The sequence below is a fragment of the Corvus moneduloides genome, chromosome 6, assembly GCF_009650955.1.
Source record: "Corvus moneduloides isolate bCorMon1 chromosome 6, bCorMon1.pri, whole genome shotgun sequence".
NCBI lineage: Eukaryota > Metazoa > Chordata > Aves > Passeriformes > Corvidae > Corvus > Corvus moneduloides.
This window is the reverse complement of record NC_045481.1, coordinates 44,367,222-44,387,619: the sequence shown is the minus strand read 5'-3', so window position 1 is coordinate 44,387,619 and position 20,398 is coordinate 44,367,222. Positions and strand designations below refer to the sequence as shown.

General features: G+C 38.9%; 1 protein-coding gene across 2 annotated transcripts in view; it reads left to right on the top strand.

Annotated features, from left to right (window-relative positions):
• PDHX (pyruvate dehydrogenase complex component X) overlaps positions 1 to 3,306 on the top strand; it is a 36,993-nt gene extending 33,687 nt beyond the window's left edge. For both annotated transcript variants that reach the window (XM_032111197.1, XM_032111196.1), the window contains exon 11: positions 591 to 3,306. In XM_032111197.1, coding sequence (XP_031967088.1) covers positions 591 to 855 — 265 coding nt within the window. In that variant the 3' untranslated portion in view covers positions 856 to 3,306. The remainder of the gene's footprint in view (positions 1 to 590) is intronic.
• The last annotated feature ends 17,092 nt before the right edge of the window (positions 3,307 to 20,398 follow it).

The following is a 20,398-nucleotide window of genomic DNA, read 5'->3' as shown; positions in this document are numbered from 1 at the left end:
TCATCGTTTTTCTACTCTTTGCCGTAACTATAACCAGAAAGGAGGAGATGGTAGGCCAGCTTTCTCCATAGACAACTTGTCACAAAAGAGTCCAAGCCTTTCCTAATACACCACTTCACAGGTGGTGACACGGACGGAAGTGTTTGAGGGAGAAAGGCACCATGAGGCTTTCATGTGCCTGAGTGATACTTGGATGCCCAAATTTTATCACTTACTGGATACCAGCAGCCATTGTAACTTGCAGTTGTGAAGTTCAGTCTAAAAGACATTTGACTCGGAACAGGGACAGGCAAAATATATTTAAAGATATTGCTTTACTTGCCTACTTTCTGGCTTCAGTGTGTGCAGTGCAAGAATATATTGCTGTAAAGAAATGGGACTTCTAAAAAGGTGCGTTATTTTTAATTGCAAAAATTCCAAACCCTTGAGAGTGTGAATGTACTCAACTAAAAACAGTTCATATCTATTTTTAACTTAATGGGTTTTGCCTTGGAGGGGATTTAAGTCATAGTAGTCGTTGAATATAGATAATTTCTTGTAGGGAATACGTAATTTCTGATGTTACTGAAACTCTCTTCTGTTCTATTCAGTATCTCCAATCTGGGCATGTTTGGCATCAGTGATTTCACAGCAGTCATAAACCCTCCTCAGGCCTGCATCCTCGCTGTGGGCCGAGCAAGACCAGAGCTCAAGATTGTGGAAGATGAAGAAGGGAATGAGAAACTTGAACAGCATCAACTCATGACAGTGACTCTTTCAAGCGATGGTCGAGTGGTGGATGATGAACTGGCTTCAAAGTTTCTGGAGACCTTGAAAGCCAATATAGAGAATCCAATACGACTGGCCTTAAATTAAACTTGTTGAAGATTGCTTCCTGTTTTGATAACATAGATAACTATTATATACTTAGGGTTGTTTTTCTGTAAAGAGGAGTAAATAGCTGGAGATGGACAGTTAAAAATATTTAATTTATGAATTAATGTGAAGCACTCATGCTTTTAGTCTTCTGTAATAACCAGGTTTTATACTGTAAAGCTAAAAGACTGTAAAGTTAACATACCACAATTCTTTAAACACACAGTACCAATGGCCCATGTTTGCATAGGAAAGTCAATCTCATCTGTAAAATAAACTCAATAAAACTTTATGAAATATAAAAGGGAATAATAGAATAATTTGGGTTGGAAGGGACCTTTAAAGGTCATTTTGTCAAGCTCCTCCTGCAGTGAGCAGGGACATCTTCTGAGCCCCATCCACCCTGACCTTGAATGTTTCCAGGGATGGGTGATCTTCTGCCTCTCTGGGGAACCTATTCCTGTTTTTCACCACCCTCATTGTAAAAATCTTCTTCCTTATATCTAGTTTGAATCTACCCACTTTCAGTTTAAAACCATCACCTCTTCTCCTACTGCAACAGGCCCTGCTAAAAAGTTTGTTCCAATCTTTCTTAGAAGCCTCCTTTAAGTATTGAAAAAAACACAAGTTAATTGTGCAAGCAGTGTTCTCATAGAGGTCCCAATATAAATGGTCAAATTTTGCTGATTAATGGTGTTCTTTGCATGGATGGAATGTAGATGTAAATAGAAAGTGTTTCATCATCAGTGTATATTGAAATGTAACTGGGAGGCTCAAGTGCAGTGGCCTGAAGTTTAAATTAACTGAATTAGATTGGTATCTTTCTTACCTATAAATATGGAACCACATATTGCATGTAAATGTTAGGAAATAACTGTGTTTACAGGACCTCATGAGAATATAAATTGTCAGTAGAATTATGGGAGTTTGTCTTATTCTGGTTTGTGCAAGTGCTTTTTCCTAATGATTTGTAGGAATTAATTATGGCTGCAGCTCAACAAGTAAAACAGCTAATTGCAAGACAACCTTTACTTAACACTGAGTTGAGAGTTTTTGCTAAATGAGTTTGCTTCTTTTCCTTCTTCTGATATCATAAATTTCATGAAGTATTAATCTGACTGTAGGGAGAGATTTTGATTAGAAGATCTAGTTTACTGTGCAGGAGTGGACATAGCTGTTCTCTATTTCCAAGAGTTTCTTCCTGATAAACCATATTAAAGATTGGGTCCTGAGGATTAATTTGCAATTTGAAATGGTTAACTTTCAGTTTTTCCAAAGCTGTTTGTCAACCTCATATTACTGTGAAAAGACCAATTTCTGGGTTGTCCTTAATGTACAAGAAGCTCTCACTATTTGCTGAATCTGCGCTGCCCAAGAGATTCTGCAGGGCGATTCACGGTGTGATTTCCTGCTTTTCACTTGTGCACGCGTCGCTGCCGTGGTGCTGTGTGTTCCCCGGCAGCCCTCGGCCGTGCTCCCGGGGGTGAGGGCTGCGTGGCTGCTCTGCGCTGCTCCCGTTCCGCGTGGAGCGCGTTCCCTTCGTGCTTCGAGCCGCTCCTTTCCCTGCGCTCCCGGAGCCACTGCAAGGCGCTGTTGCACGTAAGTATGGCATGTGTGTCCCGTCTCACCCTTGCGGGTGCTCGCGTCCCTTGTGCTGTCCCAGCAGGCAAGGCAGCTTCTCCAGGTTAAATAAACTTTTGTAGCTTTGGAACTGGACAAGGCTAATACAGGCTTGAATTCCAATTTCTTTACACCTGCCTGCTTGCCAGCATTGTAATTTGACGTGGATATGATTTGTCAGTCATCAGCCTGTGAAGGAAATGTGTGGAATTTAGACAAGTGATAGCAGTCAGATCTCCTTAATTCAGAGGAAATGTACCCTTTGGCAACAACTACCACTTAAGCAGAAGTGAGACAACAAATACCTGCCCATACAGATTCAAATTTAACATTTAGTATCTTCTTGATGATTTGGGATAGGGATAATGGGTAAAATGGCCAGAAAGTGAATCATTTGTAATGGGTATGCTTACTTTTGAAGCAAATTTGTCTCAAAGTAAAATTTTCACAGTTGAAAAATTTAGCTTTTTGTGTTTTATTCTTTCAAATGTCTTCTGTCGGCCTATTCTTTACATACCAAAGCAAGAAATGCAATGAAGACATCTACTTTCTTGAGTAATTTAAAAAACCATAAAAATGAAGGAGTATACTAATATGTGCTGGAAATGTGTGCCTTTAGGATACTTACTATCTTTGTATCATTTCCCATTGCAGGAAGCATGATTAGGAAAAAAATAAAGGGTAGCTATTTGGGACTTTGTTGGCAAATCTTGGACTGTGTGTCATGCTTTAATCCCTAATTGCAATGTCAGAATATTTGACTTTTAGGTTGTTTTCTTTTTTTTTTTTCCCTGCAATCGACTCCTTATGAAATAAAATTTCTTTAATTTATCTTCCTGCTTGATGCTGTGTTCTGCACCTCAAAATACAGTTGGCCCTTTTGGCTGCCAGGGCACACTGCTGACTCATATGCAATGATGTTCTATTCTGTTTGTCCCTAAAATGTTGAAGGCATAGACAGCAGATTCCTCTAAGCCAGTGTAGCAGTTACATCCATAATTGATTAAACAGGAAAAAATCTTATAAGGTGAAAGTGTCTTTCAGCATGTTCTTAGTTAAGAATAAGTTTTAAACTTGCAACCTCTTGGGATTTCTTTGTCTGTAGTCATGCTTGAGTGAAGTAGGAAGATGTTAACAGTAGCCTGCTAGAGATGTGTAGAAACATGTTCCAAGAAATATAGAAACTTAGGATTTGGGTGAAATCACGTGTTGATTAAACTGGGGTGAAAATCATTTACTGGAAACTTGACAGGCTACTTTGCATGTTTACTTTACAAAATCTGCATCTTTCATCTGTATCAGTGAAAAAACATCATTGTTTGCTTGAACTCAGTTTGCGCTCCTTCACTTTTACGTCAATTTTGTTTTAACACATAGGTGTCATGGTACCTAATTATTCAGATACAATAACCATACTGTTCTTCCCTTTCTCCATAATAATGGCCCTACCTGTCAAGTTAAACATTTGTGTCATTATGAGAAAATAACTAGCTGGAAAATTACAGACATTTCTGTTTGTTTGGTACCTGTACTAAGGAAAATGATTCATGCTACGTTAATGAGTACCACTATTTATCTCCTTAAAAGATAAGAGAACAAGAGAATATTCCTTTTTATACTTTGTAAGTTTCTCTTGTGGCTTAGACCTAGATAGGAAGAAAGGGCAGCTGTGAACGTTTTTATTTCTGCTCACTGTTGTCTGAAGAATGTAGTGACTTGTTAGAGCAGCAGATCTCTCCTGCAGTTTCATGATTTTTGCATTGTCTATGTAATGTGCATTCAGCACACTATTCACTTCACTTTGCAGGGATCCAAGCAATTGAAGGATACTCTGCATTGACCTAATCATCAACTAATTCCTGTTTCAGTTGCCTATTCTAAGAAATAATTATGTTTCATTTTGCAGCTTTGGTACACTTTTAATTTCTTTTCTTTCCACGGAGGCCGTTTGCTTGTGCAGATGCTTATACTTGCTGTGTCATGTCCCAGTCTGCATCAGCAGCATGCACTGACTTTCTGGAGGTTTCAGCAGACAGCAACATGCTGTTTCCTCCTCCTTGCCTGGAGAATAGGAACTACCACAGATCCCTGGGTTGATCAGGAAAATAACTCTTCTTACACTCTTCTGAAGTTTGAAACTTCTGGCTTATGGTGTGAATTTCAACCCGATATTCTGAGTGCAGTATGTTACTTACTTGCTCATTCTAGGAAGGAATTCTACAGCACCTTTACTATTCACTTGGAAGTACAAACAATGCACAGATTCAAATGAAAGTAACATTCAAATTCCCCCCCCCCGCCAAGAGTATTTAGAGAGAGAACTAATTTGCAGTTACTTTGGAGTCAATTCAGAATCTAATTGGTTGTGCCCAGAGAAATTCATCTGATGTTTTAACACCTTGTGTTTCCCTGTTGACTAATATAGAGGAATTACAGATTTTTCAGGTAGGTTTGGAGTCTTTCCTCTGTCCATTCATATTTTGAACCTACAGTAACAATCACACTCTTCAAAGCAGGTGGTGTCTTACTAAAGCTCATAACAAGGGCTAATGATTCTGAGTGACTCCCAGGCTGGAGCAGAAGAAACGTTTCAGGATATGCAAAGTTATCCGAAACAATGCTCTAAGGTACCTCCTTGGCTGTTATCCATATGTATTTGTATGCCCACTGACAGCTGCAGACAGAGGCCACAAACAGAGGCTCAAGGCCCTCTTACTGAAATGGATAATACTCATAGGAGTGATTATTGAAATTCACCTGTCAGAGCTGTCTCAAATATTATTCACATGGCTTAAATTTTAAGTGCAGTCTGAGCTGAGAGAGGCACTTTAGCCAAAGACTACATTTAAGCAGTTGCAGGAAGACATCTTTAATTTTGAAGACAATCCCTATTGTAGAGGGTAGAAAAGATGAAAGAAAGTCAAAAGAAAGTAGTCATTTGCACCTGTACTTGAACAGCATTATTTTTATGGTATTTTATCTATTTTATTCATTATGAAGGAGTGCCTGGATTTCTTTAAGCTGTAAAGTATAAGCAGATGATCTCTGTCTATGTAATTGTCATGGGCAAACTCTGAAGGAAATAATACTTCAAAACTTTAATATTCCATAATGCATTTAGAAAGGGAATTTTACTTCTTGGACCTCCTTTTAAAGGAACTGCATAATTCCCATGTGCACGTGCAGGCCCATGTACAATCTCTGTATGTGCAGAGATGGGCTGGTAAAGACCATCTGCTGCTTTTTCAACCATGTTTGTTAAAGCCTTTCAGGTTTGGGCTACAGGATGAACAGGGACAGGCTTCTGAATTCCCCTGCTGAGACTTCAACATTTCTGCTTTAATGTTCTTGTTTCGATGTGGTGTGTACAGGTACCACACTGGGGGAGGCCTGAGAGAAACCTGCCCTGATTACATTGGAAGAGAGTAATTGCAACATCGCATCTGTTGCTCAAACATGAGTGATAAGACAGGTGCAATGATAGCTGGGAGCAAATACTCTTGGCTAAGAGAGATACCCTGAAGAATCTGTGAAGCAATCTGGGTGAGAAAGCAGCCTTCCCTTGTACCTACCTCAGTATAGTATTTTGGGGGCTGCAGAGGCAGAAAGAGTTGTCTTGTGTGTGAATAATTTGTCTGATGCACTTGAAGAGGTTTTAAGCTTTTTTTTTGGTTAAATAATAAAAAGTCTACTGACCAAGTAAAACATGCAATTGTTGCAGAGTACTTTACTTAACTTACAGATAATTCTAACAGTCCAAAAAAGGGATATTTTGGAAAACATATGGTATTGGGACTGATTTAGACACAGGCTAAGCCATTATTTTTTCCTGTGCTTTTCTAAGCCTGAGTCCAGTTTAATTTTTAAGCTGTCCTCCTGTGGATGTGCACTATATACAGCTCAGTAGTGTGTCTCTGTGTATGCCATTTAAATCAAACTAGTCATGGATGGTAATTGACAATTTACTTTTAATTTCGGAATTGAGGCATCAATGCCACAGGAAATTCCATCTCTAAAATAACAACAAGCAAAACAAACAAAAAACCAACCAACCAACCAAAATCCCTCTCTTGAATAGCTATAATGCTCCACTGAGACAACAGGTTGCCTAACTAGTGACAGAAAATGACATTAGGACAGGAAAACAGTAACTGTGGAGAACTCAGTGACAATAAAACTCTGGATTCTTGCAAACCTAAAGACTGGGCAGATGGGGAGTGTTTGTTTTGGGTTTTTTTCAGTTTTTAGATTAATTAAATGCAGAAAAATGTGGCTTGGTTAGAAGTGAAAACTTTTTTCCCATAGCAACCACAAGTTCTAATTAAAAGTTCTGGAATATGTTCTTTTGACTCTGGAAGTTTTAAGGTTTCTTCTGAAGTTCTTGTGGTATTAAAAATAATTGTTTTCATGTGGTTTGCCATTATTTTTGTGGTAATTTAGAATGCTTGGCTGGAGTTTCATAAGTGAAGAACAGATTCAACAACCATAGATTGCAATTTTCTTTGCTTGAAGTATGCAACTGCTAAGTAAGTGTTCTGAAGTAGGTGCCCCTGTCACCAATAGTAGGAAATGTAAAGATGGCCTTTTTGTAGGCTCTCAACCACGTGAGAACAATATCTAATTTTCTTTTTTCTCAATTTCCTTTTTTTTCCCCCAGTTAAAATTAGTTTCAATGTACTGAAAGAATTGAGGACCTGGTTTACCAAAACATTTATAAATACAGAATTTTTTACAAAAGTTTTTACACAATTTTACAAAATTGTGAATTATAGCTCTACATAAAAATGCTTTCATTAGAATTCCAATGGACATTCCAAAGATGTTCAATTGCACAAGTTGTGTTTCGGATGTAGATTTGTTTAAATAATAAAGTGTATGCATTAAGATTATTTTAGTACTGACCACCACTTTTAAAGTAAGAGGTCATTTATGTGTGTCAGCTGTTTAAATAATTGGAGGAATTTCTAATCTGGCAATCTGTAATCAGTTTTTACAACAATTGCAGAAAACCTTGACTCACCTCACTATGAATTCCTAAGAGCTTGCGTTATCTCTGAAATCTTTATACAAACAGACCTTTTTACAATGGAAGCATATTTGGACTTGAAAGAAATCTTCACCTTCTTTTGAAGCCTGTGAACAGTCAACTTTCTCACAAAGAGTTAAAATTTTTATGAGTTTCTGTCTATCCTTCTTTTAGTCACTGTTTTCTTGCTAATATGCAAATAGCATACAGACTTCTGAAATAAAAATAGTGCTGGGACTGTCCACAGAGGTGCCAAGAGACTGAAGAGATTAGGACAGTAGCTCCAACTATATCTTAAAAAGCTGCCTTTGGCTTCCAGTGATAATGTGAAATACCAGTGAGGAAGCCCTTTATGTTCATGTGTCTCAGGTCTCCTGGGGCTGTTCACCTCTTTCAAGTAATCAAACTGTGAGAAGACATAGAAAACAACTGACCCCACAGCAGAAAGCTGAAGCATCTCTCAAACATTTACAAGCAATCCTGGCTAAACAGGGAGGTCCCAGCTGGAATTCAGCAAAAGGTTCACCCATCTACAAAAAGGGTTGGTAGGAGGATCCAGGGAACTACATGTCAGTCAGCCTGACCTCAGTGCCAGGGAAGGTCATGGAGCAGATCATCCTAAGTGTGATCACACAGCATGTGCAGAGCAGCCTGGGGATCAGGCCCAGCCAGCATGGGTTTGAGAAAGGCAGGTCCTGCTTGACCAGCCTGATCTCCTATGACAAGGTGACCTGCTTAGTGGATGAGGGAAAGGCTGTGAATGTTGTCTACAACAAGGCTTTAGTAAAGCCTTTTACAGCGTTTGCCACAGCATCCTCCTGGAGAAGCGGGCTGCTCATGGCTTGGACAGGTGTTCACTGGGTGAACAACTGACTGGGTGACTGAGCCTGGAGATGATGGTGACTGGGGTTACATCCATGCTGTCAAGCATTGGAACAGGCTGCCCAGGGAAATGATTGAGTCACCGTCCCTGGAGGTATTAAAATACATGTAGACACATCTTAGGGACATGGTTAAGTGCTGGACCTGGCAGTGGTAGGTTTACAGTTGGACTTGATGATCTTGAGGATCTTTTCCAACTAAATGATTCTATGATCTAGTTCAGACACTTGGGGACATTTTAGAGATTCTAGAAATTAAAGGTGAGAGATATTTTACCAGATAATTAGATTTATGTTTTCTTTGTGCCAATTTCAACAGTGCCCCTGTACTGTATCTTAAATAATAACAATTTCTCCACCACCATAAATGTGAAGTTTGGGTATTCCTGGTGTTGAGCTCATTCTGATTGTGATTGAGATGATCTAGCGGCACTTGGTTTGTGTTTGTTAGATGTAAGTCTTGAAATTTCAGCCAGTTTGTGAATATTACAGCAAAAACCCCACAGCCCTTCTGCCTCCTCTTCTGTAAGCCCAGGCTGCTGTCCTTTCTCAATCATTAGGTCCACTTCCCACTGGCCCTGGATAATCCTTGCACATGCTGTTTCTTCCTGAAGCTATCTCCTGTGCCTACTGGCACTGTGACAGAAACTGGTTGATATTTATTGTCACAGTTCTGCAAAAGGACTAAAGCAGTGGCTCTAAGTAAGAATTGGTGATTATTTCCTATATATATGTGTGTGTGCTGTTGTATTCATTTGCCTAGCCAGAAAACTCTTCAAATGGTTTGTTTTGAGCTAAGTACTGAAAACCTGTGAAGCAGGGGGAAATACTAAGATTACTTTATTTCCTCCTTTGTAAACTGTTCATGTAATCCAGCAGGATTTGCCACTCCTTCAAAAGAATCCCTTTGTCTATCCATAAACTGGTTTGCTTCTTTTAGATTCACTAAAGCAAGACTCATTAATAACATAAGGTGTTTTACATTTTAGAGCAGGGTACCTCTGACTGTTGCCAAATCACTTTGTTAGAGACTGTTCACTGACTGATATATGAAATACATTGTTGAAGCTAGCATGGTTTATCATTGTCTTTTACTGTTTTAATTTTTTTTCACCCCTCAAGCCGTGTTGGGATTGCAGTGGCCCTTTACATCTGGCTTAAAAAAAAACCCAAACGTACAGGAATAGGGAACAATAGTTGCTTTTCAGCAGTGGCAGCTGGAGACTAGGTGGGATATCCAAAGGTGTGTAAAATAACACAGAGGCTTGCATGTAAACAACAAACTCATTGCTGAGTTTGTTGAGTACATCACTAAGCACGGAGAGAAACCACTGGTAGGTTGGGACTTGCCATTTCTTGTTTCCCTAGAGAATAAACTTGAATGATTTTTTTTTTTTTTAATTGAATGTTTGTTTTTTTGACAGGATCTTTCTACCTTCACTGTAAGAAGTAAGAAGTCATCTTGAATGCTACTCCCAAGTGGATAACAAAGGACTTGCTGGAGATCAGCTTGATTTTATTATCGTTCTGGTAGGTTTCAGATCTTTCATAGCAGTGAACTGAATTCCAATGAAATAGAAACAGGAGACACTTTCGTCTTTTGATTAAATCTCATCCAATCTTCAGCATTAACACTACTGTGATCTATAACTTGGAGATTTGGATCAAGACTCAAAGAGGAGGAAAGTTCTGTCTAATAAGTCCTGGCACAAAACTAACTGTATACAAATGACTGTTGAGTTTTAATTTTAGGTGCCCAGGAAACTCCAAACTTCAAACGTAGTATCACTCCAGATTTCCAAGGACTGCCTGCTCACCAGGTGCTTACCAGATGATTTACTGACTCATATGAGCGAAAACACAGAAATTTTTGAAAATCAGGAACTGAAAAACACGTAATTGCTACTAAAACTGTGTAATGTATGTGCATGCAATAAATTCGAAATGTACTCTGATTTCATATTGTACACATCCAGCCAAGAAGACAATCATCCTCTTTATTGGGTATTTAGAGTAGAAATAAAAGTTAAAATTAAATAGTTGTCCTCAGTATAAGTGCATTACATAGTAAATTAATATGAAATATAGTTACTTCTCCTGTATGCATTTTTTGATTTTCTTAAATGAAAAAACCCCTCAACCTAAACATAAAAAAGACAAAACTCCTACTATAAGTATACTGACTATTTTGCAGCATACATCACTTTCCAAAACCTAAGAATAATTAGGTAGGCATCTCCTAAATACTTTGCATGTACACAACAGAGCATTTCTTTAGTGAATGGTAGGCTGACACTGTGGCAGGAGAACAGAGGGGGAAGAAAGCAGGAGATGCATGTACATGTTGGTGCTGATTACAACACACCAGCTTTGTTGTCTTAAACCAAGAACATCATCAAACCAATGCTTGTGATCTTAAACACCAAAGCAAATTAATTGCTATAAAATGCCCCACAATGGATTTTTTTCCACTACCATTCCAGCTGATTACTTGGAATAAGAATTAACAATTAATTAACATTATTGTAATTCAAAGTTAGGTAATTATGACTGTAATTAGGTCTGATTTTTAGAATAGATGAGAATGCTATACCTCCTATATTCCAAGGAAGATAAATTGTCTGGAGAGGGAGTACCTGCCAGCAGTTGCGATAGAAGGTTCCGGAAGGAGACCCATGCTTAGAGGGTTATGAATTCCAAGAAGTGAAACATGTCAGGTTCTAGAGAGGAATATCAAAAACAGAGGTGCAGGTCACCTGGCTGGCACTGTAGGAAGCAGAGCAGGCCTGGGGAGCCAAGGAAGAAGTCGTTTGCTTTGGTGGTGTTTGCTGTCCACTTGTGCATTCCCCATGAGAGCACTGGGCTTCAAAGATTTCCTGCCTTTACCTTCTCCAGCCACGTTACTCAATTCTGACATTTCAGAGAGACAATTCTCTTACCCAGATATCAACACCTTGTATGGCAGATTCTTTTATAAAATTGCCCTTACTCTTAGCTGGAAGAAAACATAATCTGGGTTTTACACAGAAGACAATCTTTTCAGAGTTATTAACAGTAGGGTGGGTACTTGTGGTGGAGTTTCTCTGTAACAGCTAAATACATGTTATTGTATGTCATCACTAAGGCAGCATGATTAACCTCCAGTGGGGGTATCATTCATTCTTTCTGGAACTTTGGAAACAGCTGTAACTTTCCAGGCTGCATTTCACCAGTGTATTGTTTATCATTAATCTGACAGAATATTAAGCAGGCGTACCCTTGTATTCTGATCTTAAAGTATTCTGTAGCACCTCTTTCACCAAGCAAGTTCAGTTTCATTTACTGTAAAGTAACCTCTGTTTTCTGGAATGCACCAAAGGGTGTGAAAAACTGTCTAAATATGCCTGCACTAGGGACAGAAAACAGAATTACAGAGCAAGAAGAGAACTGCTGATACCTAACACTGTTTTAAAAAATCCACCTACTAACTTACTGTATTACTCTATAACAGCTGAGTGATGCAGAGAAGGATGTCTGGAAAATGGGTAATTTGCAATTAAGTATGGACATAGATACATCACTCATAAGTTTTCAAGTTCTAGTATGCAGAGAAAGAAACAGGAATCAAAGCCTGTAATACAACTGTCCCCTAGATTTGGAAGAAACTTGCTTCTTGTTGTGACCTGAATTTTCCACTGTTTTTTTTTTTCTCTTCAGCTCATAATAGAATAAAACATTTACTATCTTAAACTTTAAGAATGTCAGGATTTCCATCCTTGACATTTAGATCCACTGCCAAACCACCAAAGTAACTGTTATCCTTAAAACAGAAGATTAGTTTCTATGGCAGTAAATAAGCTAAGGAAAAGACACCAGTGCATTAGAGAAAGGGTAAACACTGCTGTATCTTCTTGAGAAAAGTTCCACTGTGCTTCATAAATAATATCCCTCATATCTAGTGTTTACTACAGTGTTACTGCATCTCACTGATTCATTATTTGCAGTCTGTTTCAGAGAAAGAAAAGTGCTGTCATTGCTCTTTTGTCTCAGCAGCAGAATTGTTATAATATGCCAGTGTGTTTCTAACAGCACAAATACTCTACGACCTATGAACACCAGACTCCTCTCTGCAGTTTTCATAGACTACAGAAAGAACAGCAACTTTGCTGAGCTGGGTAAACATATGGTGGTCAGACACAGCATTGTGACTGTTGACTGCAACTAAAACAAGGCAAGAGCCCTCAGTTCAATCTCCCACTCAGGGGCCATTGAAGTCTGGGGTAGGTAGCCAGAACAAGGGGCACATTTCTGCTGAATGCAACCAGAGAATGGTTCTTTGGTGGTTAATTTTTTATTTGTATGGAAGTAGCCATAAGGCCTCTGTTTGCAGATTGCTTTGCAGAAGCTACCTGTCATGCCTGTTGCCAACCTTTCCAGTTCCAGCAAGCCATGTGCACCCACTGTTCTATTTTCCAGACTGCCTCATCTTTTCTCATATCTCTTTTCTTACTTTCTTCCCTTGAGGCAGTTTTCTTCCTTTGCTCTGTTTTGGCATTGGTAAGAATTTTGCTGGATGGGTCTTATGCTTACGTGATGACACAGTACCTCCAAAGGAACCATGGTAAATCATAAATGCAATATTGCTGAAAACCTTAGAGGGCTCTATCAAAAGACATCATCCTCATGAATTTGTGCAGAAAAGAACTCTTAAGGAAAATCATCCTTTTCAGAGTGCTTAAATGAATTTCTGAGGGTGTACATTGCCTTGGAACAGTCTCAGGTTGACCAAGAAGTCAGCACAGAGAAAAGATGCAGAAAATAATCCTGTTGAGCATGTTACTTGCAGTAAAGTCCTTACCTGGAGAAATAGCTCCAGAATTACTTAAATTCCTCATGAAACTTCTTAGACTGCAGAAAGCCACTTGTTAAGAAAAGTGAATTACAGACCTTGGACCCTGGCTGCAGATAGCTTATCTCCTGGAACAGACCCTTTGGATGTACGTAGATGTGCTTACTTTTAATTATGGATTTTCAACTAAAAATGTGAAAATGGCAAAGCCCTACATCCTCCTTCTCTGGAGCCCATTAGCAGGTGCAAGATAAACAAGTTTTTTCAGCTTGCTGTGGATGCAGCTGCCTTGATGAAGGCTCCAGCAACCCTACGGCATCTTCAGGTGTTCTCCTACCTAGCTGACCATGCAAGTCTGGTTGTCGTTTTATGCTCTCTCCACTACCTTCTTTTCTGACAACTGGGCCTGTTTGCAGAAGTGCAAAGCTCTTTTCATTCAAAGCTCTTTCTTTCCAGTGCTGACCCAGGGAATGGTTAGCAGCCTTCCACTGTGTTGCAGCTCACCCATGGTGCAGCCAAAAGCCTGATGCAATGATCTGCCTGCCAGTGTGTTGGCAGTTTCTACGGATTCATCCAAACCTGTGGGTCACCCTCACCTACAGGAATCTAGACCACAATTCTGTCTACTTTCCTCTGTGGCACCCAGTCTCTGAGTATAGAGGTCAATTAAGTTATCTCTGTGGAGTCTTTTCTGAGTACAGAAGTATTCAGGTGCAGAGAGCTTAGGTTCACTAGAACAGGAGTTCCAGTCACTTATTTCAGTCTAGCAATTTAGTCTGGGAGATAACAGTTCACCTCTGCATCCTGTTTTCTGTAGTGCGGTATGACAGATGAGCTAAAGTAAAACAGGAACAAGACACATGAGGAATCTATTCAAAGTTATACATAAAGGTGGGGAGAGGGAGGGAATTTTCCAGTGATTACACCCTGGCTCATGAGACTTAATTATCCAGAACAGTCTGATAACTAATGAAATTTGTTTGCATAGCTAACTCCCATGATTAGTTCTGAGGAGGTGTGAGGCTTTCTTTCCACTTCAGGGAATTTCTTGTGTAAGTTTCTTCTGAAGGTGAAAAATACCGTATTTCCCTAACTGCAGCAGGCTCTGAGAAACAAGCTCTGAGAATCAAGCTCTGTGTTCAGCAACTGAATTTTCAATTTCATATTGTTTGATAGTTTCATCTGCTACAGAAGCTTCTTTCTCCTTTTCAATACATACCTTGTACAAGTTGTTAGCTCACACTTCAGCCCATGCTATAATATCTTTAAAGTTCATTGTTTTCAGAGTACACCCATTCAGCTGTGACACCTCTTTCCATGATTTATCTATTCAAATCTTTGGCCCTGTATAAGAAAATACAGAATTATCACAACCACTAGTTTAAATGGCAAAACCTTCTTGGAACACCAGCCTTTTCGTGCAAAACTTGATTGGATTGTCATCTAGATTTGGGTTTGTTTTTTCAACAGATCGGCAAATCGTAGTGTTGATGCATGGTGATCTGGACTATAAATTGTTCAGTACACAGAGCAAGTAATCTCTTGACAACACCAAACTCTACAGGTCAGTTAGTATGAGATCTCTTTGGTAATTTTTAAGACCTTCTATTTTGGTGTTTATTTTGATCATCTAAATATATTTCTAAAGACTTAATGGAAGGATTTTTATTTTTTTTCCTTCTGAAAGCAAAGGCCCCAGCCTGGCATGGCAAACTGAGTGAAATCAAGAAGAAAAAAAGTAGAACAGTAATAGTTCCTCTTAATGCTTGTCACAACTCCTTTGAGAGTAACTATTTGAAATGCTGACTGCAGCCCCGTATTAGTATGGGCACAGAAACAGAGATGAGTTAATCCTCCCACTGACTTCATGTCATGCTGGACTAACTGCATTTTAACAAACAGAACTCATATTTTCAGGATGAAATGGGATGCCTCGGTTCACCTACTTTCCAGACATGGACATTTGCTAATTCAGACAATGCAACATTTGCTACTGTCTGTGTGCATATGTGTTGTGTTTTCTGCTGCCCTAATAGAGCTACTGGGTCATAATCAGGAGAGCATGCTCTAATGATGTTATTTAATTGCTCACCTGAAATTGCCACTAATTGTGAATACGGAACAAGGAAACAGAATATTGCATGAAAGCTGACAAAGCTCAGAAAGGCATTTTTTTTTTCCTTCGCAAAGGCATAAAGAGGAAGAACCCACCTGTCATGAGAACAGGACGTAGCGCTCCTCAGACTGGGATCGGAGGTGCATGCAAGGAGGCTTCTCATTCCAATGAAATCTTCTGGAGTAAATGTTAGCTACACATGAAGGAAGAACACAGGGTTTTGCTACGTTTTTATTATCATGGTAATGGTCTTGCTTGGTGAACTTTGAGTGCAGAAGTGATTTTTTCTTGCCATCCAGCATCTGAACATTATGAAGGGGCAAATGAAGCACCTCTTGACTTTCGACACTCTGCTGTACAGATTCTGAGAGAATGTGTGCTTCCAAACAAGGCAATCAACTCACTGTTTCTGGAAGAGAGTCTTTGGTGCATGCTTTTGTGAGAGATTTTCCCACACATATTTTGCACACAGCTGTCCCAGTACTAACAATTATATTCTTAATTCATGCCATGAGATTTCTTAGTCTCTTGGGCTGTCAAAATTACTGAAAATCTTGGAAGCTAGTGACAGAAGTCTCAGATAAAAAAGGAATATATGGACATTAAGCATCTTGCAATTGGCAATTGGACTAGAACTCAGTCTGGTTGTTTAAGGCAGAATTATAGAGGCCAGTAGAGAAGTAATTCTTAAATCTGGCCTTTTTTTCTGTGCTTGGAATTCTAGTTATTCCCCAAGGTATAGGAAATTCCTGGTTAGAAACCCCCTTCTGGAGTTCAGAGGCCCATTTTCCCTTTCAAACAGGATTCTGGCTCAGTGGGGTGGAGTTTTTAGCATGCATTCGTCTGAAAGGAAATCTGACACTTAGAGTTGCTCAGGAGTAAGCTTCTGTCTTATTAATTATCACTTCCTCTAAATAAAAATTATCTTACTCTTCAGTTTTGGTTGAACAGTAAAATCAATATTTCCCATCAATGGTAAGAAATCTGATCACACTTTTAAGTCTCATGATGTTGATGAATTTTGTAATTGGACTTTCTCAGCATACTCAGTAGCAGAAACCAAAATTATTTAAATGACACAAGCCATAGATCTAATCTCTCTCAAAGCTGAAATTAGGTTATTGGCAGTCACAGCCTTGAGCTGAGACCTCCCTGAATCCTTCCTGGTTTGTACGAGTCTGTTTTGGTCTGTCTCTTTGTAGGCATACATTTCTTGGGTTTGCTGTCTAATGGTGAATCAGTGCTCTGTCTTTCCAGTTCTTAGAGAAAAGAAGGGCCAAACATTTATCAATGAAAATAGACATAAGCCTCCTGCCTGCAGCCTAGTTTTCAGTGGGAAGTGATGTCTCCTGCAAAAGAAAGGTGTAACTATCTTATCTTCTTTCTTTCAGTTGTAATACTCGATGGGAGAAGGTGAAAGTGTTGTCTTCTAAATGACTGACACCACTTTCTACAGGGGTTTCTTCATTAAGTGCAGCACCAGAGCAGTAAACATTTGAAAGTGCTGAAGGAATTGCAGCACACTGTGGCTTCACTATCAGTCTTTCTGGGTGGAATAATCCTGGCCAAAGATGACGTGTGTGTCAGTGAAGGAATTTGTCCAACACTGAGTGTGGTAGTTCACAACAGGTGAAGCAAAGGGAAGCCTTGGATTGTGAGGAGCTAGACTGAGATAACAGCCTGCACTCATGGGTTACATGAGGATGATTATCCCCTGCCACAAAGTTTTCCATGATTATACTACATAGCTGCAATCCACTCAAACGTTGTCCTGCTATAGCAACATGACTCATTTGTTCTTTTAAAGACATTTTTATTACATCAGGGAGACAATTTTTGGAAATCTGATATTTTTCACTGAGTCAGTTAGCTGTCTTGCCTTTTCCAGATGTGTCTGGTTATCTTCTGAGTAAGCTTGGAGAATGTGAGCCTGAATGACTGTTGTTGGGGTCTGTCTGTCTACTGGCAGAAAACACCCTGAGTAAATACGTGTTTTGTATGACATGCTGGTATTTTTCATGCACATACTAACTAGGAAAGAGAACAATTTAGCAAACCAGTAAATTTTTTTTTTTTTTAGTAAATTGAAGAATGCCCTTTAAGGAAGAGAGAACTCCTCTTTCTCAAAGGACTTTTCCAGGTTGTTTGTGCTTGGAAAAATAATTTTCAAATTGGTTCAGAATAACTCCATCATGAAAGTCCAAATACTTCTTTGTGTTATATGACCGACACACAGATAAATCATAGATAGTAAGCTTTAAAGAACTTTAATGTTGATACGATTAAAATATGAGATTGTCTATCATCACGTTGCCTATTTTAAAATTATTTTTGTTATAACTATACAGTCCAAGGTATTTTCTCTGAATTTTTGGAAATTTCTGAACTAAAGTTTTTTACCTGAAGTCATCAAAAGAAATCAGTATTATATCTATTTCTAGGTATGTATCATTTTATTGGAAAAGTTTATAATAGAAGTTATGTGTGCGAGAGCACATTGATGTCTGTGCTATTTAACAGAAGAGACAGATTTTCTTGTTTATGAAACATTAAGCCTGCAGTGGTCATTTGATATAAATCAGAACGACCAAACAGATAAACAAATCCCACTGGGTAAATTGAAAAAAGTTCTGCCTGCATGCTGCCCATGTGATTTGTGTGTAAATGGACAATGACATACCCTTGTAACTGGAAAATATAAAAATTAGAGTGAGGGAAGGCTAGGTTTTTTTAAAAAAAAGTGTTTTCTTAAAATGGCTATAACTAGAATATAGGCACTGATTTTTAAATACTGTTGTTGTTTCGTTGTTTCACTGACATAACTATTTTGCAAAAAAAACCCCTGTGTGCTCAAGAGGAATTCGGGCAGTGCTTGTTGTAATTCTCAGTTTCAGGTAAATCTCAGCCTAAGTACTTGTGGAATGGCTCGTGACTGTCTTGAAGCTGGTAAGACTTACAGTATGGAAACAGAACAGCAGGGAATTCCCTAGGCTTGGTGCTTGGTAACTTAGAAACACTGATTCCCTTAATTGAAATTGCTTCAAAAGTGTCTCCTCCATCCTGGAAAACTGCGTTATGCAAGCCTGGAGCCAGCAGACCACTGCTGTCTCGGGGTACTCTGGTGTGCTGCTGGCACTGCAAACATTCCTATGACTGCATGGGGAGCTAGCAAGTAGGAGGTTTGCTCAGCATCGTGGCAGGCAGAGGCAGCTGAATTAGGAACTGCTCAGCTATTAATGCTGCTCTCACAGGATCACCATAACCAGCTCCTAAGAAATAACATGCCTCAGCTTGCTGGGTTGCCTTTAGTTTTACTTTCCTGCTTGCAAAGGCAGCTCTTGCTGCAGCAAACAGGAGCATTTTGGGCTTCAGCTTAATCTTAAAATACTCACAAACTTTGTAATGAAATGATTCTTTCAAACTCTTACTTTATTCTAGGACCCTTTTAAAAAAAAATTTAACACCCTTTGCTGTTTGCTTTTACGCAAAATCAGACAAACCAGACACCTGTGAAACCTGGAACAGAAGTTGCAACTGCTCACAGTTATATGGTATCTGCCTGGCATTTTACTGCAGGTATGTCAAGATTAAAAATAACAACAGAGAGGTCCTAATTAACACATAGGTGCTGTTTTGGCAACCAGGAGCTCTTAAAAAATGAATTCACTGCATCAAGCTCTCTAAGATCTTGTCTCCCCTGTACTCCAACTTTACATGAAAGACACATCTGCAATTAGCTTTCTGCAGTTATTCACATTTGCTTTAAAATGTAGTTTGTCTAGTATCTCCACAGAAGTTTGCATGCAAATCATCTAAGATTAGATTTTTCTAGGCATTGATTGATCACATTTGCCTGGTGTTTGGACATAGAGCAAGTGAAAGAGCAAAGCACGAGTTAACTCACTCTGGGTTGTGTTACGGGGAGGGTACCACATGCTTTAATCCTGCTGATGCAAGCCAAAAAACAAGCAAGCCTACAAGAGGACACAGAAAGCACCTGGAAAAAAAAACAGCATAGGGAGAGGAGGTACAAAAATGTCTATGCATTTGTCTGGGGGCTGGTTTTGTATTTCTTCAAAGCAAACTTTATTTTAAAATACTTTGCCATGGAAAAAGACAAGCTAGGATCTTTAACACTTGACAAAATAATCACTTGTTTCCTACCTATTTTCTCCTTTTTTTCCACTAGAGTTTCCAAACCTGTTTTGGAAATATTTTTATTTTTTTAAAATCATTACAGGAACAGGCCAGAAAGACGCAATAATTATATAATGCATTACAAAATAAGGTACTGTTGAAACCAGAAAAGCAGCAAAGCAACCTGCTTGTGGTTTATTTCCTGGGTGAGAAAACAGCTTAGGGTGTGACTGGGAAGAGGAGGTTTATGCCATGGAAGTGTAGCAATCACCACCCGTGAATAAGGAGCTGTTGGATAATGGACAGTGAAGTTTTGGGGTGCAGATGACTAACATTAGACCTAATTTCATTCCCTTCATCCTGCCCATGACTCTGAGAAGGGTTCTCCATATTTTTTGCCCATCTGGCTGTGCATCTGGGTTGTAGCCAGGATTAAATCAGCTGCACACAGAATGCTGATGATTAACTTGCTGTAACTATGTAATGAACTTTTCTTTGCATTTAAGAGCAGGACCCAGAACTCTGATCAGATTCCAAGTCACCATGTTCTTCCTCCTTAAATTCTAACATATATTCATCTGAGATAAACAAATGTCAAATGCTTTCAATCAATTGCTGTATTGCAGTGACAAATTTATCCTCAAATGCAGCCTGCAGTTAGAATGAATTGATCATGATGGACTGCCAAATAAATAGCAATTGTTGTCCATTATAAGTACCCATATAATAAACATTGACTAGATATTGCTGTGTGAAACTGGTGGATGGAGAAAGTGAAATTGATGTGGTTTGTATTTTACTTGGCAGTTTTAAAGTGGAGATGTGAATTATACAGTATATCTGATATGAATGCCAAACATCATCCTAAGTTAGTTTACTTCATGCCAGTCAAAAGGTAACAGCAAAATCCCATGATTCATTAGCTATAAAATGTG